This window comes from Mycteria americana, chromosome 2 (genome assembly GCF_035582795.1).
Source record: "Mycteria americana isolate JAX WOST 10 ecotype Jacksonville Zoo and Gardens chromosome 2, USCA_MyAme_1.0, whole genome shotgun sequence".
Lineage (NCBI taxonomy): Eukaryota > Metazoa > Chordata > Aves > Ciconiiformes > Ciconiidae > Mycteria > Mycteria americana.
Window position 1 is genome coordinate 134,996,528 of NC_134366.1, and position 25,905 is coordinate 135,022,432.

Here is a 25,905-nt window from a genome sequence, read left to right on the forward strand (position 1 = left end):
CAGTTGGACACCATTTTCCATTTGTGGCTCAGCACAAAGTCTGGCAAATGCATATTAGAAAAGTGTATTTTGTGTCAGACTATACCACACTACAGCTGTAAGTACAAAACTCTTGATCTGAAGTTCAGTGTTTATACACATCGCTTCCAGAGCTAAAAGAAGAAACATATCATATTTAAGACTTTTAAAATAAAAATGTGAGTATAACACTTCAACAGCTGCTAAGACATAACAAATTTGGAATGGAAAATAAGAATTGAATGGAAAATAAGTGAACTGGCTATTAAATGTAAAGCAGAAAGTTTTCATTCACTAGGATTCCTTGGGCATCTTTTCAATTCCTTTGAGATGATGCCAGCTGCAGTTAGTCTGGTCTGAAATGGTATATACTGTAATCCCAGTGTAGGGGACAGTGCCTGTGAAGGGTCCAGCTGGTTGTGTGTGCTCAGCCCGTGCCTAACACAGACTGATAACACTGAATTAAGATCAGAATGTTGTAGCAGGAAGCAAAGGAGGACATGGGTACCTTTTGCCCAAGAATCTAGCAGATTCCCAGGAAATGGGAAATTTGGAGTCTAGATTCTCCTGCACAGAAGAGCGTTCAACTACTTGGGAACTTGCCTGAGGAGCAGAAACAAGTACCACATACACAAGAAGTTAGACAACCACAAAGAAAAGAATGGGACCCAGAGGGGAATCAGCAAGAAGCTGAGCCTTTAGTCGAACAAGGCATATGTTCTCTTGAGGATGAGTCCTGAGCTCTGCTCTCTCTTCCTAGATGCCCATACCTTCCACATTAGAGAATACTTGAATAAAATGTATGAACAACCTTACAGTGGGAACCAGAACCCAGGATTCATAAATATTGGAGGCATCTACTGTGCAGCACTGAGTTCATACTCTTCTCTGTGCTGTCTTATGCTTTGTGTCAAATGAGTAATTTGTCCTACACTAGCGAGAAGGAGGATTTAATCATACTACAGAAGTTTCCCAGGTTTCTCAAAAATCATGGGAAGAGTAAGGTGTCTCCTGAAGGATCCCAGAACCACTCTTCACAGCTTGCCCCTCTCTTTATTGACTACACAGAGCCTGAGCACCTATGGTAGGAGCTCCAAACCATATGCCAATCACTTTCTAAATATGTATTGCAACAGCTGAGCAAAGCACTCAAGAGTAGACCATATGGCCACTAAGCAATCTGCCCAAATTCATGTAAGAAGCCTTCAGTATAACCAAGAATAAAAGCAGGTACATGTGAGCTTCTGCCTGTTTCTTTGGCTATATTTCCTTTCTTAAAATTCTTCATGTAAATTTATCCTGAATTACAACAAAGAAAAAAAAAATGTACATTAATGTGTTGAATTCAACCTGAGGAATAGCCAGAATATGGACAAAACCCACATGATTTTTAAAAATAATAAATCCAGCTCCTTTTAGGAGGTATTTCTTTGTTGCTCTTTTACAAAGACAGAACATCACTATCTATTTCAGTGTTTAGTGAACTGCAAAACATGGTAATTATACTGGATAAAGTCTATGGAAGCATGGAAAACAATATATTAAAAGCAGACCTGTTCTTATTTTGCATATCGGTCCTTAATCAGAGCAGTATACACCACTTCTGAAGTATATCAAACTCAATATCGAAGTAATTATATAGCAAACTCATTACCTTCTTCCATTTATAAAAAATCCTGTGATTATTGATATTGAGAAATTCTAACATCTATATTGTTTGCAGCAAAATACTGAAGAATTGCAAAGGAAAATCTTGCCCAAAAGGAGTATGTTTCAGTTTTTTCAAGTTCCTTGCAGCTTGCGAAGCAGGTTCGGTTAATATATTCCATCTTTAAAAGCTAATGTTTCCAATCCTCTGAGAAATTTTGACAGCAGGCCAAAAATTATTGAACAGAAATGTTTTAAGGAGGGACCTACAAAGAAGCCAAAGTAGCAAAGCAAACATTATTCTGGCAACATCTGAGACTGCTAGAGGAGCTTGAGAAAAAAAAATGGTATTATCAGGGTTTGGCTCCTGCTTCCAACCATGTGGTTGAATGTCCTCCTTCTCTTTGAGAAACCACCCGAGATGAGAATCCCCTCAGACTCCCAGGCGTGGGGGATGGAAAACTGGGCCTTTATTCTCAGGAGGTGGTACTAATCATGCTGACTCGTCCTCAGTCTACATAACCAGCCAATTACCGTACTACGCCTGTACTAAACAAGCACTGCAACAAGTGTGCCAACATCAACAAGACCATCTCTGATCAGGTGCTGACAGCTTGTGCTCTACCAGTGATGTCAAGCTCCGCATCTGTCAGATAGTTTCCAGATGTTAATGGGGTTTCTAGATCACAGGAGCAGAGCAGCCCTTCCTGGCAGTGAAGTTTCCCCAGCCTGATAACCATAGTATAAGATAGGAATATAAATCCAATGAACTGTCCACACTATAAGCGTCATGAAAGAAAAACAGAATTTAGGTTGCCTACAAAAGTCATGAAAAACCAAAGGTTAAATAGGTGTGTGAGTACTGAACTACTTTATCACACGGTTAGAGATGGTGTTCCTGTAAGGAAACAGGCTTACTCCTGCTCTCCATGTCTGGCAGATAAGACATCTTTTTTTATACTATGCATTACATAGTTATGTGTTGTCAATATATTCCAAACCTGGCTACCAGAAGGTATAAGAAATCAAATATTATTAAGCATATGAAAAAATCTGCATTTCTTTGTCTATGAGGAAAAACATTTAGCATGACAGTATCAGGAAATCTGAATTAAAATTAGAAGATGATTAAGGACTGCACTAGAAAAAAAAAAATGTATCTTTATTAACCCTTCAAAAACAGATATGCAAAATTTTTAACAACTAAAAAAGTTAAAAGCAAGCTATCTTTAGAATGAACACGAGTGAAAATAATATTTTTCCTTGGCTGGAATGGAAACTCACCTCTTCATATACTTTTTTGGCATTGCTGTTATCCCCTATCAAGAGGTAACCAACACCAAGGTCATTCTTGAATGAAGTATCACTGGGAAACAGATGAACTAATTTCTGGAGAGTAACCAGGGAACCTCTCATGCGACCTAATTTGATTGAACAAGACTTAATTACAAATACAGATACGAGTAACAGTAGTAAGACTCTCACACAACATGTAAGAAAACACAAATCAGAGCCAGGTGTTCCACTTTCACTAACGATCAAGAAGCATAACTTGAAAAAATCTTGTGCATAGGAGTATATTCAGCTGCTTGGTTGTCACCGGGGCTGTAGCCGTACAAGGAATATTTCAGGAAATTGCTGCGAATGCGTATCATGCAGTGTTATGGTAGCCTCTAGTGGAGAACTGTTCACAGTGTAGCAGTAACAACATTATTTAAACTTTGGTTGCTCTTTCATACACAGATGTCAAAGTGCTTGACAAAACTCAGTAAACATATCAAAATAAATTTAGTCTTAATTGATTAAGTAATTAAATGCATTTCTAGCATTAAGCAACAGTTCCACTATACTTCCATTATGAAAGTAATCATGCTTTATGTGCTTAAAATTAAGTACGTTCCTCGACTTCCTAGATGAGGTCTTGCTGAGGAACAGCAAGATCAAAACAATTTGATATTAAAAACCAACCCATGGGAACAGAACTCTTTTTTCCACCAAAGCTGATTATGCCTCATATTCTAATCAGCAATTCTTGTATATCACAGAATTGAGATCTAAACCTTCGGATGTTACCCCTGAGTTCAATTCCATTCTTCTCTATGTTTACTAAAAGTTTATTCTGGGTATGTTTACTCTGTGTATGCCATTAATTTCCTCATGATTTCCCTAGGCTTCAGTACAAAAAGAGGAACATTTTCTTCTTTCTCTGTCAATAAAAGTATTTTTTTACCACCTACCATCACAGCTTCTCATAGCACCTAGTGCACTGCTGTCTACAGGCACTATTGCCATACAAGCAATTATATGTACTAGTTCCCTAGAAAAATTTTGAAAAATTTTTAAATATTTTTCATAAGCATTTAAGAGATTAGGAACACAAGTCCTACCGAAAATTCAATGGAATTGGTGCTTTTAACTCCTTAGTGATCTTTTGAAAGTCTGGCTCACACAACTTCCATAATTTTTACACTGTCCTCAAATCTTACCAAGAAACTGCTGCCTGTCTGCTTCTCGTTTCAAGCTCAATTTTATCAGATCTGAAGGGACATTTGGCAGACTAACCACCTCATCATAGGTGTTGATGGCTTTTTGCAGCATCTCATTACTTCTCATCTTCTCTGCTAAGTCATCTTCAGACTAGAAAGAATCACAAAACCATTAGAACACATAATAATCCATTAGTCTTAAAAATAACTTTGTTTTCTTAAAAGGCAAACTATGCAATTGTTAGAATATGGGAATAATTTTAGAATTATCTTTAATCTATATAATTTTGGCATAACAATGGAAAACTTATTTGGTTGTGCTTTATGATAAGGCAGATTAAAGTTACTGTTAATTCTTGTTTCCTGCAAACTGTTTGAAAGCATACATATGAGAAAATTTGAACCTAAAAAAATACATTAACATATTTTTGGTTCATATTTGTAGAAGTCATAATTTCTGCTTTCGAAAACAAATGAAGCAATCTGTTTTAATAATATGGAAGAAATGTAAATGGTTGCTTACAGATTATTTGTATACTAAGCCTCACGCTGGCAGTAATACACGGATCAAAACACACCAACAAACATTGCTTTCACATATTCTGACAGAAATTTATTTACACTTGTTCTTGGAAAAATAATTAGGAATTGGCTTTGCTCTTGCATATGTTGATAGAATATCTACCCGACAACTCTTTAGAACTTAAACTCATTCATCAAGCTCAGGAGCAGACCAAAGGATATATGAGATCTCTACTGTGAAATTACAGCTTCAGTGAAGCCAATGGAAGCTACTACTGATTTCACCTGTGGTATGGCACATTCATAATTTGTTTCCACAGCTGAAAAAAAGATGACTGTATCTCAAATGCTGAATTTTTAAAGCATTACTTTGAATTGTTTACACAAATGCATGCATTTTCATGTGTTTAATGCATTCTTCCCAAATACTTTATTTTTATTGGTTTATGTTCTTAAGTCAATTAGCAGAGCAAGGTGTAGGTGCATTGCAAGCGTTGCTGGTGCAGAAGCTCTTATTGGTCTATCTAAATTCACTGTTGTATCAATCAAACACATTAATTGAAACAGCTTCAACTGTGCTAGCTGCATATGCTGTAGTAAGTAGTTAATATCTGGAATCTTTTTGCACTTCTGTCCTTTATTTTTTTCCTTGGGTTACTTTGAAATTGAGTATGGGAAATACCAAACAATATTACTCAGCCAAGTTATTTGTTACTTGTTACAAGTTACTCAGCCAAGCAGTTGATCAGCCAGTTTCAGAGATAACTTCAGAAATCAGTTTTAAGAAATTATTCTTCTGATGTGCATTCACTAGGAATTTGCTTTTCCTTTTTTTGAGGGAATTGCAGGGCAAAGAATAGTAAAAGATACACAAGTAAGAGGCAAAAATTGTCAGCATAAAATCTGCATAAATTCACCAGTACAGACACTATAAATAATATAAGGAGGTTTAAGATCTATCTACTGTTCTTTTCAGCCTTAAAGATGTTAACAATTTCTGTAGAATACTTTTCATCTGGCCTAAATTTAGCTCCAGAAATCAAATCAGGAATTGCTCAAATTTCTGAAAAACACTTCAAATTATGAAATGTTTTGCAGAATTTGGGGGGAAACAGTTGCCTTTTAAAGCTATTAAGAGATCCAGAAAAATGAATCCTCATGTCTTATTAGAAACTGAATCTACAAAATTAGCACGTAATGTTGGTTCACGGTTCATAGAAATGGAAAAGTACACTCTTGTGGTGTATTCCTGGCCTTTACCCTTACCCTTGTCTGCAGTTTTACCTTTAGTTAGTGATGAGAGATAGCAAATTTGAATGTGTTGTGTTGGTATAAATACCCATTTAAAAGTAATACGGTGTTACAATGTAAATCCTAAGAATAATCCATCTGTCAGTGAAGCCCATGATATTCCCATTCCTTCGAACAGCTTCAACTTCCACGTACTGGATTCAATAAATTGTCATTGGTCATGTTAACATGAGTGTTCAGTAAAAAGATTCATATGAGCCTACAAAGGCTACTGAAAATGAATTTATAGTTGTTTTTATACATTCCCAGAAAGTGTATGCTAATTATGACTTCAGATCATGGTCTGTAGGACCTTTCAAGCATTACTAAAGTAGTAGGTTGTAACTACAAATTGTTGTAAAGGGACAAATTAAGTTTTGTCACTGGGGGGAATTCTGAATAAGCTTCACAGCTGGCTTCAATGATCTACCCTCCTCCCTAAAAGCAGTGAGCTAATGAGGAGGCAGGAAGCATATTCTCTTAGATACAATGAGTAGATTCATTAAAAAGGTAAAAATTAAAAGCCTAAGTTAACAGAGTTACGTCCATCACATATATGAACCGAAGTGGTCTCCTACCGTAAGAAGGCAAATAGTTCAGCAGACTATCCCTCACACAGAGCACTAATGTATTTGGTCTGCTGTGTATCGAGTGCTTGTGCGATAGTTTTTTGGAGAATCATGGCTTTGGTTTTAGCATGACTATTATTAACCAAGTGAAAACTGGTTGTGACTCCAATTCAAGTGCCTCACTAATTGTATAACAGCACAATTCCCTTCTACGGTGAGGGTTTCACTTTGCTCATCTTGATGAACAGGAGTTCAAGCAGTCTTTTATAACGCCTAGTGCAGTGGGATTATCCTACTATTTATGAAAATACAAGTATTATTATCTTCTGAGACATCCCAACTCGGCTCAAAAGTATTATGAATGCAGAGCTTATCTTCCAATGCTTTCTCTTTTTTTGGATGAGAACACCTGAAACAGAACTCACCCCACAAGAAAAGGCTAATTAAGCCTCCTTGCCTATGAATTTGGGTTCTTTATCCTTTAACACTCTCTCTATAAAAACTCCAAATCCCCTTCCATATTCCCACTAAGCAAAAAGCAGCATTTAGCTCAGAGCTGACTGCTGTGTTGATTTACCAGCTGCAGCAAACGGTATGTAACAACTAAGTTCTGCCTGTTGTTCCTGTACTAGGACATTAGTTAGGATTTATCTCTTACTGTTCATCTGACAGTTTTCATGACATCTACAGGATGTATCTTATTTTTGTGTTATTTACAATACTTCCCACTAGAATAAAGTTAGACAAAAGCTCCCAAAGTAATTGGGGAAGGATAGAGGACTGAAACAGATACAATAAGACAGACCACATAATTGGTTTTTTCCTTAGGAAACATCCATAAAATTATAAATGAAGTCTGACTGGGTTTAGAACTCTATTGTTAAAAAAAGGTTTATTTTATCTTTCTTAACATTTATGGCTTTTTTTTTAGTACCTGTGCTTTCCCGTATCTTGCTCGAGGACTCTGTGGATATTGACTCACTAATGCTTCAAAGGCCCTTAGAGCTTCTTCAACTTTTCCCTGAAAGGTACAGACATTTATCAGCAATTGTATCTAATAAAACTGCTGAAGGATGCATGACCTAATAACACATGAGTTTCCACAATTAAAAAACAAAACCAAAACAAAGCAAATGCAGACTGAGTCAACAGTTTTCACTCATATTTTTGTTGGGATTGCCTGCTTATTTAAGAGAAATGCATTGTCATTATTTATGAAACAATATTATCCATTTTGATGGTTCAAATTAATAGCTTTGTTTTTATTTTACTCACTTTCCCTTTGTCAACTGGAAAAAATGCTGAGATAACAATGACCTGTCTATATCAAAATGTAAAGATTCTATTGCTAATAACACAACCCAAACTGAATGTAACAGAGAATAGAAAGCAAGTTCTATACATATCTAGAAATTTCCTTCCTGCATACCTCACATGACCAGCAGTATCATAACCATGGTTCTTCTTGGGGAAATAGTAGGACTTATCCTTAGTGTACGGCTGTTTCTTCCAAATGTTTTGAATAACGACGTCCCTCAGGACACCTCACATGTGCTTTGTGTCTCTTCCCTGTCCTGTACAAAGTCCAAATGTAACTATGGTATTCTCATGATTGATGCTGACTAGCAAGTAAGGATGGAAGTGGAGCTGCACTGTTAAATAGGAGCTGAGCACTGCTCAGCAAAATTTGGCATCAGATCTTGGCTGCCACTTCCAACTCTTACAGCTTTATAAATATGAGGGATTGTTATACATAACTGTCTTGCTGTCTTCAAATATTACGTATGTCTGATTTGTTACTAAATTTATCCTGCTTCCTACAAGACAAGCATGATTGTCTGCAACTCACCAAGAGACACAGGCAGGAAAAGAGTCAGCCAACTGACCCTATAGGCTCATCAAAAGTTTCTGTTATGCCCTTCTCTGATCAACCAATTGTTTAAGTAACAATAAGCATGAAAATGCTTTTTATTTTTGTATTCTAACACGTAAACAAGGCTCCTAGTGAAGAGCAGCAGCAGAGGCAGCCTGAGGTTAGTGCTCTCTATGTAGTACCCCTTCAGCCCCGTCCATCATAGACCTACAGGAATTCTGGGGCTGCATAGATGGCAATGTAAAGCTAAATCTGCACAGTCAATCTTCTGAAAATCAAGAATAATCCCACACCTGCAGTAACTAAAATGGTTTTTATTGTACTGTACCGAAAATAGTGTATCTCATTGCTCAGTCATCTCAAATCCAGGGTAGAACAAAGACCTGCAGTTGTTCTCCATGTGCTAGGACTGTCTGTGAGGCATACCAGAGTTTTTACAAGATTTACACCCAAAAGACTTAAGGTCTTTCATTTCTAACATTCACATAGTCTTGCTTCACTATTTAATCTCACATCTGGAAAAGGGACACCTCTCCAAAGGTCTTGTTTTCTGAAACATTCAAATAAAATAAAATCGAAGTTATCAGAGGAGATGACTGAAGAGTTTTTGTTTATTCATGGGGTTTTTTTGTTTGTTTTTCACAGTCAAGTTATTAAATTCAAAACTACCAAAACTGATTGATTGATGTTAAGGTCTTGCTGCCACTGGTGAGAAGCAGGAGCATCTGCTTCGTGCTGTAAGCAGCTGTACGGGAGCAGACACTCATGGGACACACAGGGGACACACACAGAATTCCAGCAGAAACAACACCTACTACAAAGATTTGCACCTAATGCTCATGAAGCATATGAACACTTACTGAGAGACCCATGTTAACACACTTTTATTATCTAAGTGCTCTGATAATAATTGACTTCAGTACTCAAATGGACAACAGTGATAGGACAGATCTAAACCTGTTCTGTGTGATTAATTTAAGCAGTTTTTTGATGATAGGAATTCAACAGTTAAGCTAAATATTTTCAAGGTTAAAGGTGAGCAAACACACGTGAACAGACATACACTCATGACTTTAAAAAATTTAAGATAAACTATCCAACAGAAATGGACCTTGAAGGACAAACATGCACTGAATATTTAATTTTAAAAAGTTAATTTCACAGGAAGTATCTAAAGGCAATTTTCCCTTTTTCTACGTTAATTTTTATTGTATTCATTTTTGTCCACTATTTACAGTCCTGAGGGAAATGTTCAAAACTTACTTTTTTACGTAATTTTTCTGCAGCATCTAGTTCAGCTTTAATGGTCTTATCAAACTTGTTTAAGAGCTTCGGCTTCTTCTTCTTTTTAGCTGGAAAAGATTTAAAAGCACACAGTTCATTACTTCTTTCGCATTTCACAGCAATTGTTTGGCATAACGTTTAACTAGAGACTAGGACTGTGCTGGTAAAGTGTACGGCTTTCAAATAAGGCAGTTTCAAAATACACTGAAAAGAAATTGATTTCTTACTTATTACAATCACAAACTCCTGTATGAAAAAGCAATCTTCAGTCATTCAAACTGAATAACTTTGCAGTCAAGTTTTTGATAAAGCATTTTTCAACTCATATAGTCACGGATTTTTTTCCAAATGGTTCAAGTGACATGGAAGAACAGAAAGAACTATTATTTTTCCAGATTTATATGGTATTATGAAAAATATCATCACCAGAACATGTTAATAATTTCTAAAGTTGTGCCTATATATGTCTACTTCTTTGTCTAAAACAATTAGAAGAGTTGATAGAAATCATAGTTACTCAGGGTAGGAAGGACTCAAAAAGTCACGTAGTCCAACTTCCGGCTGAGAACAGGTTCAAGACTGAAATGTCTGATCAAGACCTCTTTAAGTCATCAAGTTTCCACAGCTTAGCAAGCTACCACACAGTAGCAGAGCAGCAGCAGTGTGTAGCAAACCAGTCCTGAAGTAAATTGAGTAAAGTAAATTGCATTTGAAGCAAACTGAAGTAAATTGTGTCAATTTAAACAGCTATTTACTACATAGCAGTTCACTCTTAAACAACGTCTATTTGGTTGCACTAAGTATACTAGATGGTAAAAAATTGCAAATACACTACTGAAGGATATGACAGCAGATAAATGCTTTTCTCCACATTTGCTATAGCTAAACTTAGCTTTTGCACTTAATTTAACTTAAAAAAAACCCCTTTTCTGACACAAGTAAGGGAAATATATATTGGCTGGCACAAGTAACTACTAGTTATGTATATCTGTAAGTAGTAGCACATATTTTTACTTAAACTATGCATTACTGGTTTTCCCCTCCATGGACTGTAAGTCATTAATAGCATGAAAAGAAATAAAATTATTATTTTCTTTGTAGAAGTTTAAACAGGGAATGCCGTAACTGGTATGCGTAAAGCTAAACCCAAACACCACACAGCTTAACATCCCAAGATTGCTGCAATGCTGTAGCAAGTATTTGGGATAACTGCTGCAAGGTATTGTAACTAGTCATGTTTTATTCTGCTTCCCAAGTCCTCAGGTTCAGGGATGACAAAAGCCATCATATTCTACTGGAAGCTGTGCTCATGATTCATTAAATGATACTTTCTCTCTGAGACTCCGATCCTACACGTAGCTTTAGGCAGACAAACCACTTCATCTGTGTTAAACTTCGGAGAAAGACCAATGCCTTAGTTAATGCTAAACCAATCCTAACCCCGTCCAAGCATTAGAGGGCCTCATGAGCCTGAGCTGCTTCTGTACAAGATAAAAAAAAAACTTGACCACCTTTGATTCTTTCTTTGTAAGACTTTTACTGTCATGTTCAACACTGAGCTTGGACAGCTCTGCGTGGAGAGAGTTTTTCTCACGTTACCTTTATGAACTATTCTGCAGCATTGGTATGCACTGTTAAATAGGATGCTATTGCTTTCAGGGGCGGGGGAGGAATAGCATTTAAGCAGGATTGAAGCTATCCTACTAAATTCCATTTACTTATTCACAAAGGTTGTATGAAGCTTTAAATATAAAAATGTCTTAAGATCTATAAAGGAAAGGCACTAAAGAAGCAGTGCATTAGGATTATTATATCCCTGTTGATCCTTCTTATAATAGAAGTGACTGCAATTTTCCAAGGCATTAACTACCAAGAAGGTAAGAAGGAAAAAACTGTCTGACGTACAAGAGTTTACTCCTTTTTTCAGGATAAACCACCAAATAGCATACTTTAATATATTGGTTTTGCTCTACTAAACACTTCAGGGTTTCATTGTATCCTATGACTTTAAATCAACCACACAATAATGCACTTAAGGAATGTAGTTATCATGGAACTGAACTGACTAAAGACATACTTTTTTTTTTTTTAAATATAATAATATAAATGATTTTCATGTCTTTTGTTTATTCCCAATAGATGATATAGTAGAAATGCATTTCAGTACATGGCTGATTCCAGTCTTGCAATGTCTTACTTTAATATTAACCACTTCATAGGAAAGTAATGTCTTTAATGCATTTTCTTGCAGTTAATGATGATAATGATTAAGGAGCACAGCACTGGCTCTGTTCCAAGTGTTCATACCCTTTTTATCCAGCAGAAGTCACAGAACCAGCTCTCATCATGAGAGCAAGGATCCCTCCACTGCAGACCTTGAGTCCCCAGTGACTAACAGGTATGGACAGAAGTTTCTGACATAATGTCACTGGGCCTGAAAAGAACAATCCATAACATGCAAAAGGTTTGTGGGGTTTTGTGGGTTTTATATTTTCTTTTTGAAAATATGCCAGCCCAGTTTTTCAAGAAACCATTGCTGTTTCTAAGGCCTGGCTTGCTCAACAGTAGGTGTAGATGAACCCTAAAGCATCAGCCCAAGGAGCCAATAAAAGCAAGTGTCCCTGAGGACTTTTTAGGTTGGTTGAGCTCAAAGCTGCTATGTGAAACTGTCATTTGTTGTTAGCAGGAAAACTGAGGCATGTCAGTTCCTCTGGGTACAGGATCTGGGGAGCTTCCAGCTGGACATCACCACCAAACACTCAGTTTGTTCCTGTTCTCGAAGTAGGAGGCTGTACATACAAGAAATGATGTAAACCACAACTAAAATGTCAATTCTCAGTTCCTATGGCATGAATGAAAATCTTTATCTAAGACTGGCCAGTTACACAGAAACTGTGTATTCAGTAATAGAGGACAGCTGTTTGTCAGCTTTCTAACTTTCAGTATTCCTGGAAAGACATAGTCATTTGGTCCTTCTCAAACTTGGTAAGCATGGCAACAGCGAGGTTCCTTCAAGGCAATGAGAAGAAGCTTTCCCACCCACCAAGAAACTCTCACTGCCTGTGGGACACTGTTTCCACAATTCCTTTGAGTTTACAAGGAGATGAGACAGAAACAGCTCAGAAGAAAGAGTGAATGAAAATCTTACAAGTCTGTGGCACAAAGATATGACCTCTTTCCCCTCATGTCTGACTTTGGTGATGTGTTGGAAGAACCTTTTTGCCACCTTCCATTACAAAAAAGTATTATCTTCCCATTTTCAGTACAATTATATATCAGCTCTAGACCAGCAGGAGATCAATATGAAAAGCTGGAAAGGAGCTGTTAACATAAATATTATTCAGCTGCTAGGCACCAATATAACACAGTAAACATTATATAACGAGCCATCATTTTCATCTCCCATTCTACTCCTATGTTAAAGGATTCACCGGGGAGCTTTCAGTGTAACCATCAAGCATTCCTCTATATTAACCAGATAGCCTGCTATCTCCCTGCAGGGGTATTTTAATAAATTATCCATTGCCTCCTTCTAGTGTAATAATCTTTTAGCAGATGTGACCCAATATATTAAATTTAATGTTACAAAGAAGTTAACTTATCTGTTTTCAGAGGGAAAAAATATGTAATTTTTCTTCCATGACTTACAGATTTCACCATGTAGCTGAAGTAATGCACAATCACACAACTGCTAGGGTGATTTGTAGTCCAAATCTGGTTGAGCATTAAAATGGTAATAATTCTTTTATACATCATACTACGGTCTTGCAAGAATAACTCTGAGGATTTTCAATAATGGCCTTGGATGTAAGGATAGGCTTTCTGTCTCGGATTGCTGCCATAGGATTGCTGAAGACTTCCTCAGGGAAAACAGTTTCCACTGTCAAAGCAGCAAGCTAGGAAGAAGTCTTACAAGAAACACCATGCTAGTTATTTCTGTTGGAGAATAAACAATGGCCAGTGATGACAAGCAATCTCATATCTCCTTTCTGTATTAAGATACAGAAGAGAAGGGGGAAAAAAAAAAAACCAAGAAGGAAAATATTTTGGAAGTGGTAATGTATTAAATGTGCAATAAACTTAATAGCCTGCAATGACATCCAATGAAAGATTATGAAATAGCTATTTTATATACCTATTTTGGCATATGAAAACTAAAATACCAGGCATATTTTATGTTTTTATGTTGAAAGACAATTTGTCATCACCAAAAGCAGTGATGGTCTTTTTCTACAAAGGACAGAGAAATACCTTTTGAAAAATAATGAAGGCACTGCTAGATACTCTTCAGACCACAAGAGCATCATGTGAAAAATAAGGAAAAGTAACCAAATGATTGCAGGTGATTGAATCACTTATTTTTGAAGAATGGTTTAAAAATATTTTGTCTTTAATTGTCCGGGGGACACACGGGACATTTACATATGAATAAGCAAGAACAAAGGGGAAAAAGGTAGTACTAAAGAGTTTGCCACTGGAAGAGGGGTACATACCACTCTGTAAAATGTAGCTACAGAGATGAAAAGAATAAATTATTTTCTATATCACCATAGTCAGGGCAAGGAATAAAAGGCTTAAAATTGCTACAACAGAAAATTTGGCTTGAACATCTGGAACTAGTATCTCTGAGCAAGCACAGGAGCACAGATTGCTGAGGATAGTTGTGGAATTCTAATTACTGGAAATTTGTAAAGAACAAGTTGTATAAGCATCTGCCAGGAACGATGCACACAGTTGATAAGGCCTTTGGTCAACAGAATAGACAAAGTAAGCTTCAGGGTCCCACCTAGTCTTATTTTCTACAATTTCTGTAATATCCTTCTGTAATATCTGTCAATGCGCTTTAGTGCCAAGACTATAATTACACAGGGAACCTCCATTCTCTCATTTGTTAATTAAAGAAATTCTCCCAGAAGCTTGCTGCGCCCGTCATCATTGTGACTGAGATTCCTCCTAGCCCTATGCCAGCAACAGAATATTGAAGTTCAAAAATAAATGGATCAGTTGCAGATTATCTGATTTGTCTAACAATCGTGCTTTTATGTTCTGCAGCTTCTACTCAACCATTAAGCTTCTGTTCATCTCCTTTCTCTGTCCTTCTCTTGTCATCCCTTCTCCAACTTCTCCCCTTCTCAACCTTGATGCCCTACCACATTTCTTCCCTTTCATTTCTACTACCTACAATCTACAGATTGTTCACAATCTGTTCCTTGGTCCAGCTTTTCCTATTTATCCCCAACTTCTTCTTAGATACCTGTCTTCCTCCACACACTTGTTGCCCGTGCCCTTCTTCAAGGGTCTTTTCCCCTAAACTCCGTTGCCCCAAATCCCTGTTACTGCCCATCTACTCTACTGCTACTCTCTGTCTCTGCTGCATACTTCAGAAAACGATTAGGGCTATAAGCAGCTATGAGAGTGACCCAAGGAAAGATGAATGCAAGTGCCAAACCTCTCTTCTGCCACATAATTACATGTGCCCCATACCCCAAATGGTGCTAACAGAACATAAGTATCCCTTTGCAAGAAACACTTCACCTGTTTCTATGCACGATGCGATGCTGTGTTAATCACCTGCAAATTATCACAGCCTGAGCACAAAGCAATACAACTACCTGGCTCAGCAGTAGAACCTGATGGCATAGCTCTTTGCTCTCTAGCTAAAAGTTCATTCATTTAGTCATCACTTGAGAATGTCACCAGTACAGTGACATCTTAAAATTAAGGCAACTAAATTTAGGTTTCTCTATGTAGACACCTAAACCCTCCTACAATCTTTAGAAATCTAGTCATTACAGTCAATGGAGCCTAAAAAGTGAGTCCAGCACGAAGTAAACACCTACTAGGTGGTTAGCTGAAGGCTCCACTGACCGTACCGATGACCATTGTATACAGCGCAGTTGGGACACCACAGTGGCACATGCAGCCACATGCACGTGTCTGGAACCGAGTCCCATCCAGGCTGTTCTCCTCACTCATTGACATTACTGTTAGATGGACAACTCTTACTCCTGCAGGCTGTTTGGAAGCCAGTAGCGTGAACACTGAAAGACTCAGGAAACGGTTCATTCCTTTCTTTCAGGACCTGATCTCACAGAAAGTTTCAGAGCTGCAAAGGAATACCATCAGAGGAAATCCTGCCCAGGTCTAAAGATCTAGACCAGAATATGCCATCCGCTTCGAGACAAGTGGAGATACAGCAGCAACCAGGGCCTGGGCAGGGGATGGATAATGCAATTTAGTGGCCAAACTCAAACGTTTCTTCACTGACTATTAACCAGCATGCGCATGTGTGAACTAATATTTTTTAGCCACTAATACTACACGCTCTTGCGGAGGAAAAGACATACACTAAGTTTGCAATAAAAACTTTTTCTTTTTCTCATTTAAACACTAGGAAAAAAAAAATCAAAGAAATTGGTGCAAAGTACATCTTGTGAAGCTACTGAGTCTTTTCCTTTAAACCTTCCAAAATCAATATTTAGAAAGGCATTTCCAAAATGAGTTTTCCCAATGCAAATTTTCATCTCAGTGGTATAATTTCAGAAAAGCTGTAAGTGATTAAAAACAGTGCCTTGTGATAGAAAGCAATCTCAATTACATATGCTATTATTAGCTTTTTCTGTAAAAACAAAAGCAAAAGGCTAATAACATTAACAAAATCAAGTCCTGTAAATCTTCATCTGAAGCAGATCTATCTTTCTCTGTTAAGTAACTGTCCAGACAAAGAGCATCAGGCAAACAATTTTGCAACTTCTATGTTGATTTTATTCACAGAATTATAATGCAAATATAATTTCTTGATACTTTACAAATTTTAATCCAAAAAATTGCCAAAAGAAATAACAATCAAGGAATGAAACTTTTCTAGAATTTCTAGACAAACGTCCTCAAATGATTAAATGTCTGTATGGTCTTTTATAACTGAGCAGAACACAAGGCTTGAAAATGGTGTAAAATGCCAAGTAAGCCAATTATGTTCATGTAGTAAGTGCATCCAAGCCAATTACATGAAGTAACAAGGAAAAAAACATATGGAAAAGAACAGAGTGATGACTAGTACATGGCAAACAATGGATCATGTCTGACCATAAGTCCAAAGCAATACAGAACAAACTGGTAAAAATATTATATCAGAAATAACTAGTAATAATACTTCTGTAATGCAGTAAATGAATCCTCTCTAGGGTCCACAGAAGAACGGCGGCGGGGGGGGACAGGGAGTCAGCTCTCTATTTCACAGAATCACAGAATTGTATAGGTTGGAAAAGACCTTTAAGATCGAGTCCAACCGTAAACCTAACACTACCAAGACCACCATGTCCACTATACCATGTCCCTAAGCATCTCACCCAAACGACTTTTAAATATTTTCATCTGAAATACGAAAAAATCAGCCAGGCTAAGGAAAACCTCATCCTCCTAAAGGAGTGAACACTGCTGACTTGACTGATTAGACATCAGCCTGATGCCTCAAAACAGTTAATATTTTATTAGCCAGAATTGGAGAAAAATATTGAATACTATTATAACTATCTTTCATGACTAATACACTTTTTTAATCCTAAAGATACAGCATGCACTTGGTATTTTAACAGATAGCAAGTACTTTTAAGTGGATCTCTGATATGTAAAGACTGTAAAGACTTCAACTAGTTGTTTTCTGAAAAGATCATTTAAAGGATGGGGTACCTTTAGCACAACAGATAGCATGAATTGTTCTGTCCTTGCTGACATACTCTGGGCCTCTGATCAAAGGATACATGTACAGTTTCGTTCCTGAGCAAGGTAAGTAGGAGATAATATCACACTGCTATTAGAAATCCCAGAACAATTAGTGTTTATCTCTAAAACCAGTATGCACTTTCATACACTTAACACAAATCACCTCTCACTCCTGTGCCTTGTAAAAAGTTGGGAGCAGATATTCTACAATTTTGTGATTTTATGCTGTCACGACAGACATGCCAGGAAGGAAGACACCACAAACAGCGAGCTTCTTAGTTGATGTGCAACAGTGGCCAGGAAGAAATCTCAACTGGGACTAGCTCAGGCAGTTTTCCACCCGTTCTTGCTGCCCTTTTCTCCTCTTCTTCCATCTTTTGCTCTCAGTGCTAACTATTCCCTTTCCTAAGCCCTCTGCTCCCTTTCTTATGTTCAGAGCCTAGGAAAAGTGGTGGGTTGGGAGGGCAGGCTTAACTGCTGCACTGGAGCTGGCACCTTGGACCTATCCTGTGCATTGATAGTGATGACTGACATCCTGGTTGGTCTAACTTGGAGGTCTGGGAGGAAGGGTGCCTTCCACATAGGCTAAACTGTCTTGCTTAAATGTTTGGAAACTAATGCTGTAGGATTCGTAGTCAACAGAAAGGGGCAGTAGCCTCCTCTGTGGTTATGAGAGTCCATATTACACTATTAGCATGAGTATTTCTTGTTAAACATGTCTTCTAATGAAATTTCTAGTTCCTCAGAAATGGTGAGACAAGAATGTCACAATCTCTCTGAGGGCGTGGGGAGAGAACATAGAATCACAGAATCACAGAATCGTATAGGTTGGAAAAGACCTTTAAGATCATCGAGTCCAATATGAGGATAGAAGGACACTGCTTCCTATCTAACAAACCACCTCATAAGTGGGGTTTAGTTCCTGTAATTAGATTGATTTATTTATTTATTCCTATTGTCATTATAATGTCAAGGGAGCATTCCCGGTGGCTTCCTCTATCTTGTATCTGCTACTACTGGCATGCAAACCAGAAAGCAGCTAGGACTCTGGCTTTTATTTAATCACTTCATAAGGCATAAAAATTCAAGATAAACCATGGTCTTCACAGACACCTTGAGGACACATGGTCCCCAGTTTTTGAATTGAAAACTACACTGGAACAATTCTGCTGCACTGACTGTACGTTGTGCTTACTGCTAGCGGATAAGTTTTATTTAAGTTTTAAATAAAGTTTTAAATAAAAGCTATAACTGTAGAGTTTATAACTATATAATGATGTCTCCTTATTTCTCTCCCATGTTGACAAAAATAGACAAGTGGGGGGTGCCATCTCTAAACCTAATCAGAAATAAAAACCCCCTCATGAGACATAGTCCCACAGTCACTCACAGCAAAGGCTTCTCCTGCCAGTTCTCCATCTTAAACTGTCAAAATCTAAGGAAGCAATTTCCAGGGGAGCCACAGGCTTTGTTTTCTAAACACCCTCCTATCCCTGCTGTGATACAAATTCAGTAATAACGTTCTTGGTAACTTGTGCATGGGCACCTTAAAAGACAGTGATAAGTAGATACCAACGACCATGGTCTGTAGAAGTTTTCCAATGAATTTTGTGACCTTCTGTTTTACTAATTCCTCTGCCCACTTCTCAAATACTCCGACCTTCCCAGTCCAAGTTTCAAAGTTTCAGTTATGGGATGAAAAACATATATATATATATATATTAGTAGACCAACTACTTTTACCTGGAATTCAAAATTTGCTCAATTGTCCTCCCTCCTCCTACTAGGCCCATATCATTACCCAAATTAGTTTTTGAAATTGTGCTGCCTCTCAGTGGGCACTTGAATGAGAATTTGATGATGATGAAAAACTCCTGTCATTGTCCTGTTGTTTGGGAAGCTCATTAGGTGAGATACAGAGAGCGTAAGTGATCCACTTGTTTTATGGGCTTCTATAAATGATAACTTAGAAGGTATAAAAACAAGTAACTGCATCTAAACAATTTAAAGCCAGCAGCACTACAATAATTAAAAGATCTTTCTAAACTGTACTGGTACAACAGGCAAAACCTCTATAATCAACTTATCTGGGGAAGCAATCAGACAATAAAAACTGAGGCATTTTAGGGACTAATAAAGCTGTGGAATCTAATGACTATAATAAATCTTTAGCTGCAGTTATTCCAGAACAATTTCCCTTGCAGTAAAAAGTATTCTACAGGGTTTTCTGTCTGAAATTACTGTTGGTTGGTTAGATGTTGATCATAAGAAACAATTGCAGAATGATAATTTTATTTTTGGCACATATTTCCATCATTCACCTCTCCCTTTCATCATGAAGTCTTTTGGCTTCATTGAAAGGCTAGAATCAAACAACCCTTTGACAAGACCAGAAATACATTTCTTCATTGACTTTCTGTACAAAAATACACATGAATATTCTAACGTCCTATACATTTAGTTCAGCATGGTGTTATGCAGCAGTTTTGGACCTTGAGAACTACACTTCTGTGAAGTACAACATTGGACATTCTGCCCACAGCTCATATTTGATGCAGGCTACAATTAAATATATAAGTAAATCAATAGGTAGTATGCATACCCTTAAAAGCAGAGCTTGCAAGGGTGGAACTCAGCCCACCTAACTTGAGGTGATAATGCTAGAGGTGAGCTAAGCGTGTAAGCTCCTCCTACTTCCAATGGAGCTCTGGTTAAGGTTCTCAATGGAGTTTAGGGGACAACTCATCTTGCCCTACAGCAAAAACCTACATTTAGCCAGAAGAACAGCACTTTAGCCTCCACAGGTTATAGAGGTTAGATCTCCACTGGTACCACAGTGGAATCCTACATATCCTATTCAAAGGTAAATACCTAGGATAAACTGAGGTGAATGTTGACCCTGGTATCAGAATGACACTTGCAGGGCCACTTGTGGAATGACATTGTCCTAAGCCTGGACAATGTATACCACTGTCCCTGATGCAACACAACTGACTGCTCCAACCAAATGACATTCATTTTCACTTTCATGTTTTATCAGTTTTGAAAAGTGAAAATTATTATTGTAATTAAATATGCTGATGTTCAGTGTATGAAAGAAACACGTTCATTGCAGAAAATGATTGCTCCAGTTTTTATATCCATTCTTCGTCAATATAAAGGAATATTCAATATATGCCAATATAAGCCAAAGTAGAAAAATGAAGCTCCTTACTTAAATTTAAATTTTGTTAGTATATGTGATCAAAACCAAAAACCACCTCATATGGAAAGACATGTTATGGATGTGGTATATATGCCCTGGATTGTACTACCTGTGAAACATTTTACAGAATTCTTTCTCAGATTCACCTGAAACATCCATCCCATTTAAATTACTTGTGTAAGTATAAAGTCTGATCACATTCTTACGGAGAAGACAAAAAATCCTTCTCAATTAAATGTAACAGAGAAAAATTAAAGTAATAGTACACTACAAACGAGTTTAGTTTAGTTTTAGTTTCTTTAGAGGAGTTTCCAGAGGAGTTTCTGTTAATACAAAAGAAGTTTCAGCGAGACTTTTAATAAACTTAATATCATTAAAAACTGAAATTTATAGAATTTTTAAGACATTTTGCTATGTCTTAGCAAAGTACTATGAAGACTGTAGCAGTGAAAACATTAATGTTGTAAGATCCACTCAAAGCTGTAAATAGTTTCTGTACAGAAGGCCTTTCGGAGCTTATATGTCCAAATATCTAAAAACAAATGCAGACTTATGCCTACATCTCTGTGCACTGTTGGAATCATAAGCAATCCCTAAACCCAAGCCAAACATGAATTTTCAAATTCCCAACTCTGATTTCTGAGTTTTCTACATATACCAGACAGTCACAGTACAGTATTGTTTTTTAAATACATCTCCCAACAATTTCTTGCTGCATCTTATCAGGGTAACTTAAAATAAACCAATTCAATAGTACTTTAAACCACTTTCTATGACTAGGATATCTATAGCTACACACTTTTATTGAAAGTGAAAACTTAAACAGTTCAAACTATGAAAACTTAAACAGTTCAACAAAATTCAACTCATACGAAAACCACACAAGCAGTTTAGCTATAAACAAATTTCATAAAAATGCAGGGTTGTTTTTCCCTGTAGGATGCAAAATTTTGTCAATTCAACCTGGAAAACAAAACCAGCCCTTTTTCCAATTTATAGAAGTCCTGTAATCTGCAATGGTAGGACTCAGCAGAAGCATTTATTTAGTTGCTCAGTGTTTAAAAAGAAATAAGACCACACAGCACTTAAGGTGCAAAAGGAAAGTGGCTCCAACCTTGTCATACGTTCAAGTTATAAAGTTGTCTTACAGTTCTGGTTAATAATGTTGCATAATAGTAAATCTGTACATTTTCATTTTCTTAAACAAGCTAGTATTTTTACCTATGAATGCTTTTTACCCATACTGGGTGGCTATTGTATGTCATTTTATTCTACTGTTCTAACAGGTCAATAAAACTAGCACATAATCGTGTTTTTTTTCTACTACCAAATATGTAAGCCCAGTGCAGTAAGGTATTTCCTGCCAAATCTATCCTTTTATAAATGGAAATGTGGATATAATTGCCTTGCTTTCCAAGTACTGGCTAATGGTATATTTACTTTTTAAACATAATGCTTATGTTTGACATATTTAACACTTAAATAAAATGTTTAAAGTTTGCCAGTCCTAGAAACTTATATTTAAAATACAAATATCCAAACCCCAAACCAAGAAACCTTTCATTTTACAGAATGAAAAAGGAGCAGCAGACACCAGTAGAGCGACTGAATCCTTTTTCCTCCACCTAGAAGCAGTGATGGAGCTACTTACAGCGGGCACTACTCTGTAGGCTATACCCGAGCAAAAAAGATGCAGGTACAGGCCCTGAGGCTTTTGTGTATTGCCAGCTGTCGCGATGTGGCTAAGGACAGATACAAACCTTGATTCCAACGAAGGAGGATGTGCAAGCTTCACGCAGTGACAGAAAACACAGAGCACCAGCACCAATGTCAGAGCAGGGAGAAGAGATTCACAGTGCTCTTGGCACCACTCACTTTTTTCCACCAAACCTGCCTCTGTATGTTCCTACCTAAGCCTAAGCCAGACACAAACCCTTACTGGGTAAATATGGAATGGACAAGGACTGATTTCAGTGCCACCTGCCTCCCCAGGCTTAGCACAGCAGACAGTGCTGAACCTGGATTCTGGGGCAGGGCTGAACCCGGCTTTTCAGGCTGGGCAGCCCAGGTTGCCTCTCACCCACAAACACCCAAGGAGCCTGGTGAAGCTGTGACCTCCGGAGTCCTAAGGTAGGAGCACAACATTGAACATTTTACTCTTGAAACAGCAGAAGTTTTTAACAGCAGCCTGTGACCATGTAAGAGGGGAATACATTGCTGTCAGCTTTGGAAATGACTGTGCATTTACTTACAAAAGCAGATGCACTCTGGATGTTTATTCAACTCCAGTTTATCTACGTAAGTTGTACAGGAGCTAAGCTTCAATACTATTTAAGCTGATTTAAATCAGTCCTCCGAAATCATGCTTTTGAATTTCAGAACAGAATGTTACTTTCAGACTTACCTTTTTCTGTTTTGTCTTGTTCAGTTTCTTTTTCACTTTTCCCTAGAATATTAAAAATATAATTTCAATGAAACAAATTTGTTAACAGTTTATGATAAGAAAGAGATACAATAAAATTACAGCTTATACTCAAAATATAATTGGACCAACAGGACTTTTTTGCTTAATTTTTATTTTTTAAAGTAACCATAAGCTGTCTGAACTATAGTTATATAAAAGGTCTTTCTCTGCAGATGCTTCAAATATTATGTCATTGCTTCTGTCACAAAATATTTCATAAGCTTTCCCCTTTAGATATTTGGTAGATTTTAGCGATACACACTTACGATGCAAGCTATTTTGCAAGAAAAAAAATTGTTCACTAATTAAAAACTCCCGGGAACACTAGCTTAATATATACAGTTGATTAAAAAGTAAAAAAAAAAAAATTAAAATCAGTTGGAAACCTAGGTCTCATTTTCAGAAGTGACTTGGGCACTTGGAAGCTTTTGTCTTACTTCAACTTTTAAAATAATTTAACCCAGGTGTTTTGTAAACATCTGAATGCACAGGTAGATGTTAAATAAGCACAAGACAGTCTGTAGCAAAAGATAGACTGCATACTGTACCAAAATCATATAGGCTTATATTGTGAAGGTGGTACATACAGAGACAGGCTTGTCGTCTCCTCTTTTTCTCCTCTCTAAATATTTTTGATCCTGCCCTACACCTCACAATTCTAACATCATTCTGTTTCTAACTTCATCCCAATAAGCTTCCAATATTGCCTCCCAATAAGCTTAATAGAGAATACTAAAAAGAGGTCAGGCTTTTTAGTTACCGATATTTTCCTCTCTAACATACGCTCTTTAATTTTGATGTATTCTTATATATAGAAAAAACATCTTTAATTTCTAAGTCAGTTTAGAGACATCTTGACAGAATACTCAATCTTCACAGTTTTTTTAAACCAACTGCTCAGAAACATTATATTGTGAATAATGCACTGTGTAAAAACGCTGGAAAACATTTCTTTTTTCATGGAGAAATTGGGTTATGCACACACATGAAATCAAACTATTTCTCATTCTAATTTCACCCTTTACTACAAGCTGACAACTGGTACTACTGAACGTGCAGACAGTACGACACTGATTTTTATATTCAGCACACGGCAGAATGAGTATTAACTTGATGATATGGTAAATTAAATAAATATGGTCACACTGAAAGTCATTCACCTCTCCAATTACATCATAAAATTCAGGTTGTCAATTAAATTGAAAGAAATGACAAAAAGATCTATAGAGTCAGTTACGTACTGTGGGATAACTTGGAGAAGGACCATTATTACTATAACAGTTTATTAATGAAAGTGTTGTTCAGTACTTTCTAAAATACTGGCTTTTTTATTTTTTTGCGCATACCACACAATACATAAAATGGTTATGTCCATCTGTATGTCATCAGAAATACTGTATTTTAAGAAGAACAATAATGCAGCTCCAGATGAGACACAAAATAGTTCATATACTCATATTTCTATTATTTTTACCAAGTCAAAGCACACAAACAATTCATTACAGGACAGTAAACCATGATACAGCATGCTGCTTAGCCACCCATTTTCCCTGTATCTTCCATTATCAGCAGCACTGATATTCTCACCTGACCTCTTCTCTCTAATTCCCTCTAGGTCACTCAGTGACCCTCTTCCACCCATCTTGGACATTCACGTTATTTCTGCAACTTCTTTTCCATCACAGGAAGAACAAGGTACGAGCTCATCACACTAAAGCCTGCTCCTATCTCCCATTTCTTGTCCAGCTTCACGTTTCTTTATTATTGAGGCTCATGCAACATATAACCTACAGTTCCCTATACCCATTTATGTACTAGGATCAATTCTCTAAATTCTCTTTCAGACTTTTTTCAGCCTGTAGTCTGCTAAATTAGCTGCCACTGATTTCACCAAAGCCTCTCCAATGATTTTTAGATACTCCAGCTTCTCCTTCTAGGTTGCTGCTTTTGAAATTCATCACAACTTGACCTTGTTAGCTCTGAAGATCTTGTTTCTCTTGGCTCTCACCATACTTAACTAAGAATTCACTTCAGCATCATATTCAGCACATATTGCTTTGTTCCCTCCATACTGATCCCGAGCTTACTCTGATTGTGCAAGTGGTTTTAATTATTCTATTTCCGACAAAGGTTTTAAAATGTGCTGTCTCAAAGACAGGGATACGATAGTATATCTTGAGACTATTTTATCATCAACTTAAATCAATTGTAGCTCAAACAAAAAAGCTCTTCAAACCACTCTCATCCTTTACTCAATTTCTCTGCTTCCAGCAAAACAAATCTAGATCAAAATCATACACAACACTGTTTTAAACAATCTCTATAAGCTAGGACTGCTGTCACCGTGTCACGTATGCACCAGGTATTCCCAAGAAGGTTTCTACTATAAAGAATATATTTATTTTTCATATTACAATATGTCTAAATATTTGTGACTGCATGTGACAATGATCCGAGTCACAACTAAAATGTATTTCATACCTTGTAGATCTTACATGAATCCAAATCAATACAAGTGTACAATACAATTTGTTATTTACATATTGTAAATAATATTTACATTATTTACATTAATTTTTGAAACATGTAAAGTTGCACAATGATATTCAGTAAAAACATGACATTTTTCAGTGTCTTTCCAATATCCAATCATCCCTTCTCTTAGAAACAATAGTGTCATGATATGATATCTTTTCAATTACCGAAAATGTGAAAAAGTCACTTAAAATTTAAATAAGAGTAGGATACTAAAGTTTTATTTTAATATTGAAAATATACTACAATTTTGCTTTCCTTATTGGTATTTCTTCCTGTGATTTTCAAAA

The 25,905-nt window shown here is 36.8% G+C and overlaps 1 protein-coding gene across 6 annotated transcripts in view; it reads right to left on the reverse strand.

The window, feature by feature from the left end:
• The window catches only part of ASPH (aspartate beta-hydroxylase), a 121,626-nt gene that overhangs the window by 31,371 nt on the left and 64,350 nt on the right, over positions 1 to 25,905 (reverse strand). For all 6 annotated transcript variants that reach the window (XM_075494718.1, XM_075494716.1, XM_075494717.1 and 3 more), the window contains 5 exons: positions 23,021 to 23,062; positions 9,669 to 9,757; positions 7,467 to 7,553; positions 4,152 to 4,302; positions 2,950 to 3,086 (listed from right to left, as the gene is read on the reverse strand). In XM_075494718.1, the coding sequence (XP_075350833.1) occupies positions 2,950 to 3,086; positions 4,152 to 4,302; positions 7,467 to 7,553; positions 9,669 to 9,757; positions 23,021 to 23,062 (506 nt within the window). The remainder of the gene's footprint in view (positions 1 to 2,949; positions 3,087 to 4,151; positions 4,303 to 7,466; positions 7,554 to 9,668; positions 9,758 to 23,020; positions 23,063 to 25,905) is intronic.